At 38.6% G+C, this 15,938-nt stretch overlaps 1 protein-coding gene across 3 annotated transcripts in view; it reads right to left on the bottom strand.

The window, feature by feature from the left end:
- The window catches only part of LOC306638137 (collagen alpha-4(VI) chain-like), a 157,080-nt gene that overhangs the window by 71,661 nt on the left and 69,481 nt on the right, over positions 1-15,938 (bottom strand). For all 3 annotated transcript variants that reach the window (XM_079101271.1, XM_079101269.1, XM_079101270.1), the window contains 4 exons: positions 7,108-7,442; positions 5,704-5,782; positions 3,446-3,591; positions 3,199-3,291 (listed from right to left, as the gene is read on the bottom strand). In XM_079101271.1, the coding sequence (XP_078957397.1) occupies positions 3,199-3,291; positions 3,446-3,591; positions 5,704-5,782; positions 7,108-7,442 (653 nt within the window). The remainder of the gene's footprint in view (positions 1-3,198; positions 3,292-3,445; positions 3,592-5,703; positions 5,783-7,107; positions 7,443-15,938) is intronic.

The following is a 15,938-nucleotide window of genomic DNA, read 5'->3' as shown; positions in this document are numbered from 1 at the left end:
ACCAATTATTATACATGAATAAATACATTTATTCATGGTTCTGATATTAATTTAACCTCTTAAGGAATTTAGCAAAAGTTGATCTACAAATAAACCTTGAGATGAAATTCTGTAATGGGTATCCCTAATATGTAGCTTACATAATGTAATTCAAACTAAATCTACTTTCATATATATTCCCCTAAAAGAGCTACTCGGCTAGAGATAACACAAATCTGGAGAAAAAAAATTTTTGGAGTTGGTTACTACTACTTACCAAGTTCTCTTCCACCCCCTTTCTATCTTTCCTTAAGATTGTCTATATTTAACACACGCCCGTGTCCAGAATGAACCTTTTCAGATACCAAGTGAGCTATTTTGTGCAAACAGACTGTATATATATATACCTTTATTTTATTTATTTGTTTGTTTGTTTTTATGTGGTGCTGAGGATTGAACCCAGTGCCTTACATGTGCTAGGCAAGTGCTCCACCACTGAGCTACAACCCCAGTCCCACAAACGGACATTTTTCAACAAAATCTTTCCAGTATGACAATTCAGTTTCACAGAAAAATCTTCACTTTTATAGCCTCAATCAACCGTCCTGTTTTGTTGGTAATTATCACAAATGGCAAGCCCTGGCTAAGAAAGCATCTTATTTTGGTTACATTTCAACTATTGAGAGTTCAAGTTACTCTAGAAAGTGTTTTACTATTAAAATTACTATTTCAAATGTGAAATTCCCCTCCCCTTGGGGGAATGGAAATAGAAAAGAGGCAAATGGAACAGAGACTCGAGATGGTGGAGAGGGTACACAAATCTGTAGGTTCAGTATGTGATTTAGGTCACTTTTTCACAATGTGGTGGTTGCTTTCTTGTATATCTTACTAAGCCTATAAAAAAGACAATGCTAAACCTATATATCAAAACAAATATTATCTTCACAAATATTCAATGAGGTCACAAAGATACTGTAACTTTTGGAATCTATTCAAGTTTCAAAGGGAAAAAAATCAGCAGCAATTCTGAAAAATAAAAAGAAGAAGAAATCAACCCCCTACTTTCTCTTGATTTTTGTGTCAGCTGTTTGAAAAACACTAAAAGCAGACAGGAGGTTTTCTACATATTATCCAAGAACTTGGTTTTCAGATTTTCTTCCTTAACTGCATCTAGTCTTGCATGGAGATCTTGAAGGTATGTGTGTATTAGAGTTCTAACACTTGATTAATAATTTGTGGTTTTTTTCCTCCATTTCCACCTTATTTTCAGCAGCCACATCCAGAGCAGCATTCATCCTCTTGGGTAACAAACTTTTAGGCCTAGGATACAAAATTCTGGATGAACAGTCTTCCCTTTGAGGCGACAGGAGCAGGTGGATTTGGGGGAAGCCCTTTTATGATCCACGAAGACATGAAAGTCAGTACAACAAACTGAGGCAGGACAGGAAGAAAGGAGACAAACATCTGGGCACAGTGGCACACACCTGTAATCCCAGCAGCTCGGGAGTCTGAGACAGGAGGATCTCGAGTTCAAAGCCAACCTCAGCAATGGTGAGGCACTAAGCAACTCAGTGAGACCCTGTCTATAAGTAAAATACAAAATAGGGCTGGGGATGTGGCTCAGTGGTTGAGTGCCCCTGGGTTTAATCCCCAGTACCACCCCCAAAAAAAGAAAACAGGGAAGGAAAGAGGGATTGTAATTTTAAATCTAAAAGTCCATGAATGCCCTCACCTTTACTCCCCAGGTCTGTTCTCCTCCAGTCCTCAATTCTTAGAAGGTTCAATAAGTCTTCAAGTACTATAAACCCAGTGATTTAGTCCCTACATACTTCATTATTTTAAAAGAAGCCTAGAGAGATAATGTTTAAAAACCATGACGTGGATATAGTTCAAGAGCTATCCATTAACTAGATAACATCAACCTAAAGCTTCTGAGAAAAAATAAACAGGGACCTGCTCTGTGCTCCACAATCAAAGGAACTGAGCTCACCAGGCCAACGGCACCCCTGCATGCACTCATGTTCACCACTTAACAAAGCTTTCTTTACAAGAGTCGCCCAGGACCCCCAAATCACATCTCACTGAAACACCCACACTCCCTCTGCCTTTGAGGGCACACCCTGCCCTGCCACTTGCTTTCCTAAATAAATCTCTGCGCTTCTTTTGATGTGTCCCGAAATTCCTTTCTGCAGCCTAAGTCAAGAACCTCCAGGGCTGAACCCACGTCCCCTTTTCCCTTCTGGAAACCTTCCTGGGATCCCTATCCAGTGATACAACCACTGATCTCTAACAAACAGAAAAAACAGAGCGATCAAATTTCAAAACATTTCTGAGGCATGATCACTGAGTTGTCAAGAACACAGGTCAAGACATTCCCAAACTTGATCTTCTGATTCTCAGATCTGATATTAAAGAACAGGGGTTGGGGAGCTAATGCTAAGACATAACCATAAATTATTTTTCAAAAGGTAGTTATACACTTTATACTGTACTAAATTAGCAAGATTGGCCTGCAAAGCCAGTAAGCTCATTCCAAGAAGTTCTTGGAAAAACCTTCCAAAGAGAACCAACAAGTCTACTCAATCTTACACATGGATCTGTGACTGTGCCCTCACCATAAAGCTATAGTCCCTGTGAGAAGGAACCTTGCCTGCCCCTAGATACCTGAGAACCATTTCCGATTATTTATTCCCCCTTACAAGTGTTGCATACTTATTCTCCTATCAATTTGCCCAGAATTAACAGAGGTGTACATTAACTGCTACATGAAACCAGCAATCGCATCTTTTCTCAATATATAATCCTATTTAAAAAAATAATGTTAGATAAGAGGGGGAAAGGTATTTACTACAATAAAAGACAGCAGCTGTTGGACAAGTAAAAATCTGGTAGATAAGTGAAAATTTCTGTGCAGTGGTAGAATTTGTGAGACATTTGTCAGACATTAAAAAGGCAGCACAGTGCGGCAGAAAGAATGGGAAACCTGGAGTCAGATAGACATATGGAGTTTAAACCTCGTGACTGTGCAAAATGGGGAAAGTGATGTCCCCTCTCTGAGCCTCAATTTCACATGTGTAAAATAACAGCAACCTTGAAAGTTTGTTAAGAGGACAAAATTAGGAAGAGTTTGTAAAATATGTGGTGTATAACCTAGTGTATGGCGGATTCTAGACTGTCATCTCTCTCCCCTCCCCCATCCACACTCAAAAATATTCTTACCTTTCTCCCAGGAAACCCATCATCACCTCTGTACCCATCTTCTCCAAAACACTTGGCATAGGTATTGCAGCATGTTCTTTCCACAATTGTGTCCTGAAAAACAGAATCCATATCACGTATTATTTTTTCCATCTGCACTGACCTGTATCACATTATACACTCTATAGACAAAATTCCCTCAAGGTTTTTCAAATTAACATAATTATTAGGACCTAGTGAAAGACGGTGTTTAAAAAATAGGACTTACAAGTTGCTTCAGTAAGACGCTTGGGAGGGATTGTAGAGTGATGCTCAGAGGCTGTCTATATGTAAATCCTCTGCCAAATTCTAGCTCCTGAAGCTCTTCTAATTTATGCACACCTTCCAAGGCAACGATTAGGAGCCCAGAGAATCCTTCGAAATATCAACAGGTGGAAGATTTATTTGCATGTCCTTTGAATGGTCTTTGTCTCAACCCCACATATTCATCTATCATTCCAGCATTTCCAAGTCTCGAATCTGCAATGTCTCAAACTGCATTTTTGTCAAGATCAAACTAGTTCATGGCATTCTTCATGAAGAATTGTTCCAGTACCTTTCACTCCCACCAACTGAAAGCTAGCCGTTAAATGGAACACAAAGCACATTCATAGCTTTCTCATATCCCCTACTTTTTTCATTTCATAGATGTTTTTCTGCTTATTGAAATAGACGTATGGCTTACTCTTAGAAATCATTGTTATCATTGTTATTATTGTGACTCCTTATCCATATTCTGGTTTCCCCCCTTTCTTTTTTATTATTTTTTTTTTTATTTTTTTATTTATTTTTTTTTTTTTTTTTTGGAACCAAGGATTAAGCGCATAGGTACTTAACCACTGGGCCACATCTCAGGCCCTTTTTTGTATTTTATTTAGAGACAAGTTCCCACTGAGTCGCTAAGTGTCTCGCTAAGTTGCTGAGACTGGCTTTGAACTCTCCATCCTCCTGCCTCAGGCTCCTAAGCCACTGGGATTATGGGTCCCCTTCTTAAGGGTGCACAATGGGACCACATTTCTTTGGGAAAGGTATAAACTTTCAACGAAACTTAATTCCTTACCAGTAAAATATTTTGTTAGAAGTGGTCATGTGGCTTGCTCTTGCCAGTGAAAGAAGATTTAAGAGCAGTGTATAATTTGCCCCATTTCCTTCCCCTGCCACAGCAATTACAAAAGTACCTGTTGGAATTCAACCTCCTGCATGTCCTTTAGTGATGAACAGGAAGCATGAAATGAATATGTTCTTATCACTTTGAGCTGAGATTGGGAGGTAGATTGTTATTTCTTCTGCATAGCCTATTCTACCAATGTGCCAAATTATCTGAATTTGTCCACACAACAGACAACAAATGGACAAGAATAATTTAGAAATTCAGCTAGAACTCACCGTGTTTATTGAATATCAGAACAAATATTACTATTGATATTATGGACATTTAATTGTCAGCAATACAAATCAACTTTTTACTATTATAAACAAGCTGCTGACAACTTCGTAGCTAAAAGTTATATACACAATCTTAATTATTCCTTAAAAATAAATTCTTGGCAATGGAATCGCTGACCTACCATGCAGATAAAGTTTACAGTCTCTTGTCACCTCCTCCCAAATCTCTTCCAGGAAAGTTGCAACAATTTAAACCTCCAGGGACAAAATACCAGGTAAATTCCACTGGGAGCAAGTTATCCCAGAAAATATTCAGCACGTCATTAACTAATGGAAAAATTATCCCCAGCAGAATATGTTGAATATACTCTACCAAGGAAAAAGGATGAAGGGAACTTAAGTCAGGGACTGAGTGCTCATCCTGGGTTTCTTTAGAGCCTTATGACTCAAAATGGGAACCCGCAGAGCTTCTGTGCGCAATTGAGCGAATGGTGTTGCACAAGACGACCAGCAGAGGGAGCGAGCGTGCACCGAAATCCAGCCACTACGCCCTCATTCATGCCAGCAGCCCAAGATCAGGGTTGCAACCACTTAGCACACTGGGCACCCTCTAATTTCAAAAATATGCCATATAGACAAGTGCAACAGCTCTTGGAGGTGGAAAGGGAGGAAGAAGTGGAAAGGGGAGAAGAAGTAGAGGGAATGGCCGTGCAAAGAATAAGGCCCAGCTTTAGGCCGACTCCAGAGTTCAGGAAAAAGAGATATGGACTTCTAGGTAGGCTGAAATACGACACCACACAATTGAAGTATTTTCCAAGCCCCAACGTAAGAAAGCAGATGCCAAGTTGGTAAAATGGTAGCTCTGTCTTAACCAGAGAGATCCCCGTGTCACGGATGCTAGGAGCAAGAAGTGTCTCTCAGTCCTAACTATCCCCTGACTCCTACAAACAGGGAAATTGGGGATCAGCTTCTGGGGACTGTGCTCCATCCACCTGGACAAGCCCATGGAAAGTTTCAGCGTCCAGCACCTTCTGGAGAGCTGCCGAGGGGCTGGGCCCGGTGGGAGGAGCCCGGCCCACGCAGGACAACGCAGGTGCTTACCTCTGCTGCGGAGGAACTGCGAGGCTGTCTTCAGTCTCTCTAAATCGTCATCCAGTCCATCTGTAAATACTAAAAGGACCTGTTTATGAGAACACAGAGAGAGAGAGAGGGAACGGGGATGATGCAGAAGAAGGGAAGAGAAAGAAAGAGAGAGAAGCAAAGGGATCAAGAAAAGAAGGAAGGAAGGGGATAGGGAGGAGGGAAAGAGGGGGGGAAGGGGAAAATGGAGCTATAAATTGCACATTTCTTAAAAATGAGACTGAACCTTTCTCACTGTGCTTCACTTTTCACCTCTTTGTTACTTTATTACACAGTCACTTTTGTCACCCAGGGGAAGTTGCCAACTTAACCTGTGCACTTAAAAATGCTTTCCAAAACTCGACCAAGTGATGCACACCTGTAAACCCAGCAACTTGGGAGGCTGAGGTAGGAGGATTGCAATTTCAAGGCCAGCCTCAGCAATTTAGCGAAACCCAGTCCTAAATTTTTAAAACCCAGTTGGAGATATAGCTTAGGGTAAAGCACCCCTGAGTTCAATCCCCAGTATTAAATTAAAAAAAAAAAAACTTCCAAAAATTGTCTTATATCTGTCTTTATCAATGCAAAAAAAAAATGTTAACAGATATTTGAGAGAGAATGTGTGCAGAGAAAAGGGAGGCAGACAAAATGAAGGATGAGGAGTGGTTTTTTTTGTCATGATTTTAGTGCAAGGTATTGTTATTTTTGTTGTTTTTAATACATTTTCCACACTTAAAATGTGTTACCTTTATTCATACAAAATTCCAGTTGAAAAAATAAATTACATTTGTCAAGAAATCCATTGGATGCATGAGCTATGAAAATCTTAAATGTAAATTACAAAACTTGGGAATGTCACTTAATAATAAATGTCATGTGAAATCTTTTGATTTCTGAGGACTTTTGGAGTATATAGTTTGGTGCAACCAGAAGAGAGGAAGGGGCCTGAGGGGTGGGCTGCATGAGAGAGCTATTAGCTGTCACTAAAGACAGTCCAAGGTGCTGACTAGAAAAACAGTAGGCCAACCCTAAATAGTAACAAGCTACCATAAGAAACAAAGTGGGTCTTAAAACATACTTCAAATTGTGTTTGGAATGAGTTTATGCCAAAGAAAAATCTGGATCACTAAATGGTGGGTAATTTGAGGGCAGAGACTTTATTCTTTCATCCCTACAGGCATTTTTCAGCACAGAACCTCTAGGGCTTAATAAATATTTACTGATTGAATGAAAATATCTCTTGTTGATTCTTAATAGATAAGAGTATGGTTTTCTTTTTGTGTAGACTCTCCAATAAAAAAACAGTTCAGTTGACATGGGCTACAAAAAGGCTTCCATTCTCACTTGCCTAATGGTGCCATAGCATGGGTTCTCAGCAGGTATTACCTTTACTTTTGCAGAAGAAAGATGGATCACATTATCTCCCAGGGATTGCAAAAACTCTACATCCATATGGCTGTTCTTGACAGCATAATGAGCCAAGAACTTCTGGATGATCTCATCATTGTATTTCTCAAAGCCTGAGTCAAAGATAAGCTGCCCATTTGAGCCAGGAAGCAAGTAGCGGAACCTCAGGTTGATCCGACCAGGAGTACCACAGCTGATGTTAGAAAGCAAAGTCAACTGTTGCATCAACTCTGGCAGTACCTCTTGAAGCTTCTGATGAACTTGCTTTGCACGAGTTGAAATATCAATTCCTACAGACAAATCCATGCTGCACCCTTTGAAGATGAAGAGGAAATAAAATTAGTCATCTACAGTTGCAGACCTTACCATTCAAGTTGGCCCTAAAAGAAGCACCCATGAACGGTGTACACTGTGTACAACCAGAGAAATAAAAAGTTGTGCTCCGTTTGTGTACAGTGAATCGAAATGCATTCTGCTGTTGTGTATGACTAAACAGAACAATTTAAAAAAAAAAAAAAAAAAAGAAGTATAAGCTAAAGAATGGTGGTTGTTTAAGCCTGGGACTGTTGGTCTGGGGCAGTGAAAGCTAACTGACACAATACATTCTGCTTCATACCTTTGTCTCTGCAGATCCTATATCCTCTTGCCTGAAGTATCTTTTCTCATTCTCTGCCCTGATCTGGTTGACTTATGCAAGTCCTTCAAGTAGAAGTGCCTTCGGGTGCCTTTCCCACCCACCCCAAAGCACTCTGATTCTTGTCCCCATCTCCTCAAATTAAGTTATGAAATGCCCCCACATGTTCATTGTCATTTTAGTTGACCTTCTCCCCAACTGAACAAGTTCCTTAAGGGTAGGTACTATGTCATCTTATTTTCCCATTGCCTAACCCAGATGCTCGTTAAATATTTGACAAGTGAGTGCAGAAGAGGCTATAAATGAACCTTGAGTCTCTTTCAGCATTATTTGTAACTACTTCTTTCTCCACTAGAAGTTTTCCTCCTTATCTACCATGCACACATGCACCTTTTGGGGAGGTGTGGGAGCATCTTAGAAAAGGTCAAAACGGAATATTATCCTCAGTTTTCTGCTTCCTCTGCCTGAAAATTGTTAAACCCTCCTGGGGAGGCTTCACCTAGAGTTTGAAGACACCCTGATATTTCAAGTTATACCTACACTCACAGGTGTATAATGAGGCCATCCAAAAAATGCCACTGAGGATGCAAAAGTTAATTGTCACAGTTGGGTTAATATCTAGATGAATGAGTTCAAATATAAGCTATCAACAATTAAAGTGCCACTTGTGAACAAAAAGCATAACTTAGGACTAAGAAAAGCAAGAAGGTCATGCTATCTTAAACCTTCACATATTGGAATATTTGACTCAATAAAAACAAAACTGCAGATTTGGGGGAGACCCTTCACCAGTGAAAAATGACATGAACAAAATATTTTAAAGTTTCCCAAGGACCTGAGATCCAGGGCCAAGCCATGAATTTTTAATTCCCTAAATATCATACTCCATACTAGCTGGTCAGATATGTTCCCAGAATTGCCAGGACAGAAAATGCATTCCTCTCCTCCTTTCATATAAAACAGCTTGGTTTTAATTTGTTTTTTTAAATCTCTAGTTCAAATTCATGAGAAAGAATTTTCACAGATGCAAATCCCACTTCTATATTAGACTTATTTTCAGAAAAAAGAATTTTCTTTTATCATAATGGTATATTATTCTGACATTTTCTAATTTACATTTTTCCCTAGAACATTTTCAGCAAGCTTTATTCTGTAATTGACAAATGCAAGGAACAATTTCTTTCCCTATTAATGGAGAAGGTCAAACCTTGGCAGATAATCTGTAAGGTCTTTTTCAGCTTTGTGATTCCAGAATTCTCTAATTAATTCTGTTCCACCTATTATTAAAGTGTCTAGCCAATTTCATCCAAAAAGTTGAACGTAAATCTTAATTAACTGCATGGTGCAAAACAAACTGAAAAGAAATGCAGGAATCCTATATCTCTTCTCTCCAGGATAATGCTAACTTGTTTATAAATTTAAAAAAAAAAAAATTGGACTGTCAGGCGCCTATCATCCGCCATTTGCCTGCCTCTCGCCTGTCCATCACCCAACCCACAAGGTTCACCTCCCGATCTTCCGACAACAGTCAGCAAACTGATCGCCAACCACCAGCAGAGCACCAGCTGCCTGCTGTTGCCTGGAAGGTCACTGTTACAGTACCTGCAGGATCCCTCAGCCCGACCAATCACTCCCTGCCTCTGGGGCCCTCACATCCACTGACTGCTCCCTGCCACCAGGACCCCCAGACCAACTGACTGCGCCCTCTCACCAGGACTGCAGACCAACTGATTGCAACCGGGCTCCAGGATCCCACAACCACACCAAACACACCCAACCTCCAGAACCCCTGCCTGACCAACCGAATCCCGCCTCCAGGACCTCCTGCTGACCACGTCCACACCCTGAGCTGCAGCTCCCCATTTGCCAACACATTTCGAAGCCAGAGCGGCCATCTTGGATAATCCTGGAAGCTGGAGCTCTGATCTTTAGGTGGGCAAATCCCATCCTGAGATGCCTGCTGGAGGATTGAAGCTCATTGTCAGGTATCTCTCAGGCATCAGGCTACTGAACTCTGGGAGGTTTCATTACTATATGACTGTTATACTGCAGATTTTCTTTTTTCTTCTTATTGAAAAAATTTACGTTTTTATTTCTTTGGTTTTTGGGTTTTTTTTTTTTGTTTTTTTTTTTTGTTTGTTTGTTTTTTGTTTTTTGTTTTTTTTTTTTGTGGTGCTGGGGATTGAACCCAGGGCCTTGTGCTTGCAAGGCAAAGCACTCTACTAACTAAGCTATCTCCCCAGCCCAAGTTTTTATTTCTTTACTTTTCTTGCTTTCTTTTCCTTTTGTTTGTCTGTTCCCTCAGAGTCTCTTTCTCCCTTTTTTGCATGCTAACATCCAATTTCTTTTGATTACACTCTCACCTTTCTATTATCTAGAACTTCTGTATATTCTTTTCTTATCCCATTAACAGCCACATTCTACATCCCTCTGCATCCTCTTTGTCCTCCATTAGAAACTGCAGAGTTTATTGCAAATCTGTTTGTTTTACTGAAGATAATTTTGAACTCATTCTGTTTATTATGACAATTTTGTTATTGTCCTCATAGGGGCTATTTGCTCTAGGATTGCATAGTGTCTGAATTGGGCACTGCTAATATTGATCTCCCCTTAAAGAAAGGGTTTTGGAGACCGATAGGGCCACTAATAAGCCTATAGGGAGAAATCTGCAATACCCCAGATCTGCACTGCTAGAGGGGAAGATACATGAACAACATGAAAAAAACAAGGGAAGAAAATGATCCAAACAAATCTAGATTCTATAGTAATAGAATCCAATGACAGTATGTAAGAAATGTCAGAAAAGGACTTCAGATTATACATGATTAAGATGATTCACGAAGCAAAGGATGAGATAAGAGAGCAAATGCAGGCAATGAATGATAATACCAATCAGCTGAAAGAGCAACTGCAGGAAGCAAAAGATCATTTCAACAAAGAGATAGAGATTCTCAAAAAAAAAAAAAAAAAAAAAAAAAAAAAAACCAAATGGAAATCCTTGAAATGAAGGAAACAATAAACCAAATAAAAAACTCAATGGAAAGCATCACCAAAAGACTAGACTACTGGGAAGATAGAACCTCAGACAATGAAGACAAAATATTTGATCTTTGAAAATAAAGTCGCCCAGAGAAGATGGTAAGAAATCATGAACAGAATCTCCAAGAACTATGGGACATCATGAAAAGCCAAATTTAAGAATTATTGGGATTGAGGAGGGCACAGAGATACAAACCAAAGGAATGAACAACCTATTCAATGAAATAATAGCAGAAAATTTCCCAAACCTGAAGAAGGAAATGGAAAATCAAATACAAGAGGCTTACAGAACACCAAATGCACAAAATCACAAGAGATCCATACCAAGGCACATTATAATGAAAATGCCTAACATTCAAAATAAAGATAGGATTTTGAAGGCCACCAGAGAAAAGCATCAGATTACATATAGGGGGAGACCAATACGGACAGCAGCAGACTTCTCAACCCAGACTCTAAAAGCTAGAAGGGCCTTGAACAATGTATTTCAAGCTCTGAAAGAACATGGTTGCCAACCAAGAATCCTATACCCAGCAAAACTAACCTTCAGATTTGAAGATGAAATAAAATCCTTCCATGATAAACAAAAGTTAAAAGAATTTACAAATAGAAAGCCTGCACTACAGAAGGTTCTCAACAAAATATTCCATGAGGAGGAAATGAAAAACAATGTAGATCTGCAAAGGGAGGAACTACCTTAGAGAAAAACCACTCAAAGGAGAAACCAAGCCAAATTAAAAACCAAAAATAAGCCCAAATGACTGGAAATACAAATCATATCTCAATAATAACCCTGAACATTAATGGCCTAAACTCATCAATCAAAAGATACAGACTGGCAGAATGGATTAAAAAGAAAGACCCAACAATATGCTGCCTGCAAGAGACTCATCTCATAGAAAAAGACATCCACAGACTAAAGGTGAAAGGATGGGAAAAAACCTACCACGCACATGGACTCAGTAAAACAGCGGGGGTTTCCATCCTTAAATCAGATAAAGTGGACTTCAAGCCAAAGTTAGTCAGAAGGGATAAAGAAGGACATTTCATACTGCTTAAGGGCACCATAAATCCGGAAGACATAACAATAGTAAATATTTATGCCCCAAACAATGGTGCATCCCTGTACATCAAACAAATCCTTCTCAATTTCAGGAATCACATAGACCACAACACAATAATTTAATGCACCACTGTCACCACTAGATAGATCTTCCAAACAAAAACCAACCAAAGAAACCATAAAACTTGATAACATAATCAATAACCTAGACTTAATAGACATATGTAGAATATCCCATCCACCAATGAGCGGATTCACTTTCTTCTCAGCAGCACATGGAACCTTCTCAAAAATAGACCATATGTTATACCACAAAGCAGCCCTTAGGAAATGCAAAAAAAACAGAGATACTGCCTTGTGTTCTATCAGATCATAATGGACTGAGAATAGAAATCAATGACAAAATAAAAAACAGAAATTACTCCAACACCTGAGACTAAATAATATGCTATTGAATGAAACATGGATAACAGAAAACATCATGGAAAAGATAAAAAAAAATTCTTAGAGGTCAATGAGAACGACGATACAACATATCAAAATCTCTGGGACACTATGAAAGCGGTACTAAGAGGAAAATTCATTGCATGGAGCGCATTCCAGAAAAGAATGAAAAGTCAACAACTAAATGACCTAACATTACAGCTCAAAGCCCTAAAAAAGAAGAACAGAATAACAGCAAAAGTACTAGAAGACAGGAAATAATTAAAATCAGAGCTGAAATCAATGAAATTGAAACAAAAGAAACAGTTCAAAAAATTGACAAAACAAAAAGTTGGTTCTTTGAGAAAGTAAACAAAATGGACAAACCCTTAGCCACACTAACAAAGAGAAGGAGAGAGAGGACGCAAATTACTAAAATTCGTGATGAAAAAGGAAATATCACAACAGACACCACTGAGATACAGAACATAATGAGAAGCTACTTTGAAAATCTATATTCTAACAAAATAGAAACTACTGAAGACATTGACAAATTTCTAGAGATGTATGCTCTTCCCAAACTGAACCAGGAGGACATACACAATTTAAACAGATCAATATCAAGCAATGAAATAGAAGCCATTAAAAATCTACCATCCAAGAAAAGCCCAGGATCAGACAGATTCTCAGCCAAGATCTACAAGACCTTCAAAGAAGAACTCATTCCAATACTTCTCAAAGTATTCCAGGAAATAGAAAAGGAGGGTACCCTACCAAACTCATTCTATGAAGCTAATATCACCCTCATACCCAAACCAGGCAAAGACACATCAAGGAAAGAAAATTTTAGACCAATATCCTTGATGAATATAGATGCAAAGATCCTTAACAAAATATTGGCAAACCATATCCAAAAACATATTTAAAAAATTGTGCACCACGATCAAGTGGGGTTCATCCCTGGAATGCAAGGATGGTTTAACATCCATAAATCAATAAACGTAATCCATCATGTCAATAGACTTAAGGATAAGAATCATGTGGTTATTTCAATTGACATAGAAAAAGCGTTCAACAAAATACAACACCCCTTCATGCTCAAAACACTAGAAAAAATAGGGATAGTATGAACATACCTGAACATTGTAAAGGCTATTTATGCTAAGCCATGGCCAACATCATTCTTAATGGAGAAAAACTGAAACCATTCCCTTTAAAAATGGGAACAAGACAGGGATGTCCTCTTTCACCACTTCTATTCAACATTGTCCTTGAAACTCTAGCCAGAGCAATTAGACAGGCTATAGAAATTAAAGGGATATGAATAGGAAAAGAGGAATTTAAGCTGTCACTATTTGCTGATGACATGATTCTGTATTTAGAGGATCCAAAAAACTTCTCCAGAAAACTTCTAGACCTCATCAATGAATTCAGCAAAATAGCAGGCTATAAAATCAACACGCATAAATCTAAGGCATTTTTATACACAAGCGACAAAACAGCTGAAAGGGAAATGAGGAAAACAACCCCATTTGCAATAGCCTCAAAAAAAATAAAATACTTGGGAATCAATCTAACCAAAGAGGTAAAAGATCTCTACAATGAAAACCACAAAACATTGGAGAAAGAAATTGAGGAAGACCATAGAAAATGGAAAGATCTCCCATGTTCTTGGATAGGCAGAATTAATATTGTCAAAATGGCCATACTACCAAAAGTGCTATACAGATTCAATGCAATTCCAATTAAAATCCCAATGACGTACCTTACAGAAAGAGAGCAAGCAATTGTGAAATTCACCTGGAAGAATAAGAAACCCAGAATAGCTAAAGCAATCCTTAGCAGGAAGAATGAAACAGGGGGTATCGCAATACCAGAACTTCAACTATACTACAAAGCAATAGTAACAAAAAAAGCATGGTATCGGCACCAAAATAGACAGGTAGATCAATGATACAGAATAGAGCACATGAACACAAACCCAAATAAATGCAATTTTCTAATACTAGACAAAGGTGCCAAAACTATGCAATGGAGAAAATATGCCTCTTCAACAAATGGTGCTGGGAAAACTGGAAATCCATATGCAACAGAATGAAACTAAACCCCTATCTCTCACCCTGCACAAAAATCAACTCACAATGGATCAAGGACCTTGAAATCAGACCAGAGACCCTGCATCTTATAGAACAAAAAGTAGGTCCAAATCTTCACCTTGTTGGCTTAGGATCAGACTTCCTTAACAGGACTCCCATAGCACAAGAAATAAAAGCAAGAATCAATAACTGGGATAGATTCAAACTAAATAGCTTTCTCTCAGCAAAGGAAACTATCAGCAATGTGAAGAGAGAGCCTACAGAGTGGGAGAATATCTTTGCCACTCATACTTCAGATAGAGCACTAATTTCCAGAATATATAAAGAACTCAAAAAACTCTACACTGAGAATACAAATAACCCAATCAACAAATGGGCTAAGGATATGAACAGACGCTTCACAGAAGAAGATCTATAAGCAATCAACAAACATGAAAAAAATGTTCACCATCTTTAGTAATAAGAGAAATGCAAATCAAAACTACACTAAGATTCCATCTCACCCCAATTAGAATGACGATTTTCAAGAATACAAGTAACAATAGATATTGGAGAGGATGTAGGGAAAAAAGGTACACTCATACATTGCTGGTAGGGCTGCAAATTAGTGCAGCCACTCTGTAAAGCCAGTGTGGAGATTCTTTAGAAAACTTGGAATGGACCCACCATTTGACCCAGCTATCCCACTCCTCGGCCTATACCCAAAGGACTTAAAATCAGCATATTACAGAGATACAGCCACATCAATGTTCATAGCTGCTCAATTCACAATAGCCAGACTGGAACTAACCTAGATGTTCTTCAGTTGGTGAATGGATAAAGAAACTGTGGTTGGTATATATATATATAGAGAGAGAGAGAGAGAAAGAGAGAGAGAGAGAGAGAATGAAATATTACTCAGCTATGAAGAATAATAAAATTATGGCATTTGCAGGCAAATGGATGAAATTGGAGAATATCATGTTCAGTGAGATAAGCCAATCTCAAAAATCCAAAAGAAGAATGATCTCACTGATAAGCGGATGATGACACTTAATGGGGGGTGGGAGGGGGGCAAGAATGGAGGAAGGAGGGACTATATAGAGGGAAAAGAGGGGTGGGAGGGGTGGGGGGAAGGAAAAAATAACAGAATGAATCAAACATCATTACCCTATGTAAATGTATGATTATGCAAATGGTATGCTGTTACTCCATGTACAAACAGAAACAACATGTATCCCATTTGTTTATAATAAAAATAAATTTTAAAAAAACTACCAAAAAAGAAAAATAGGACCTTGGTTCCTGAAGAATCTGTACTACTTAACGCAGGATATCCCACAATTCATGCTTATTTTGAAAATAATTATACACATGCATTCCTTTCAAATGATTTCCAAATTCACCTCACCTATGGCAAAGAAATGATCTTCTTTAGACAGTGTAAGCAAAGATACTTATTTAATGTTTTATAAAATTGGACTTCAAAGGTTTGATAGGATGCAGGGATCTCATCCTAGTATTCCAAAATTAAGCCTCCACCTCCAAAATGAACCCTGACCCATTTGGGGCCCCA

The sequence above is a fragment of the Sciurus vulgaris genome (genome assembly GCF_902686455.1).
Source record: "Sciurus vulgaris genome assembly, chromosome: 10".
Lineage (NCBI taxonomy): Eukaryota > Metazoa > Chordata > Mammalia > Rodentia > Sciuridae > Sciurus > Sciurus vulgaris.
The sequence above is the reverse complement of the archived record's forward strand: the minus strand, read 5'-3'. Positions and strand labels throughout refer to the sequence as shown.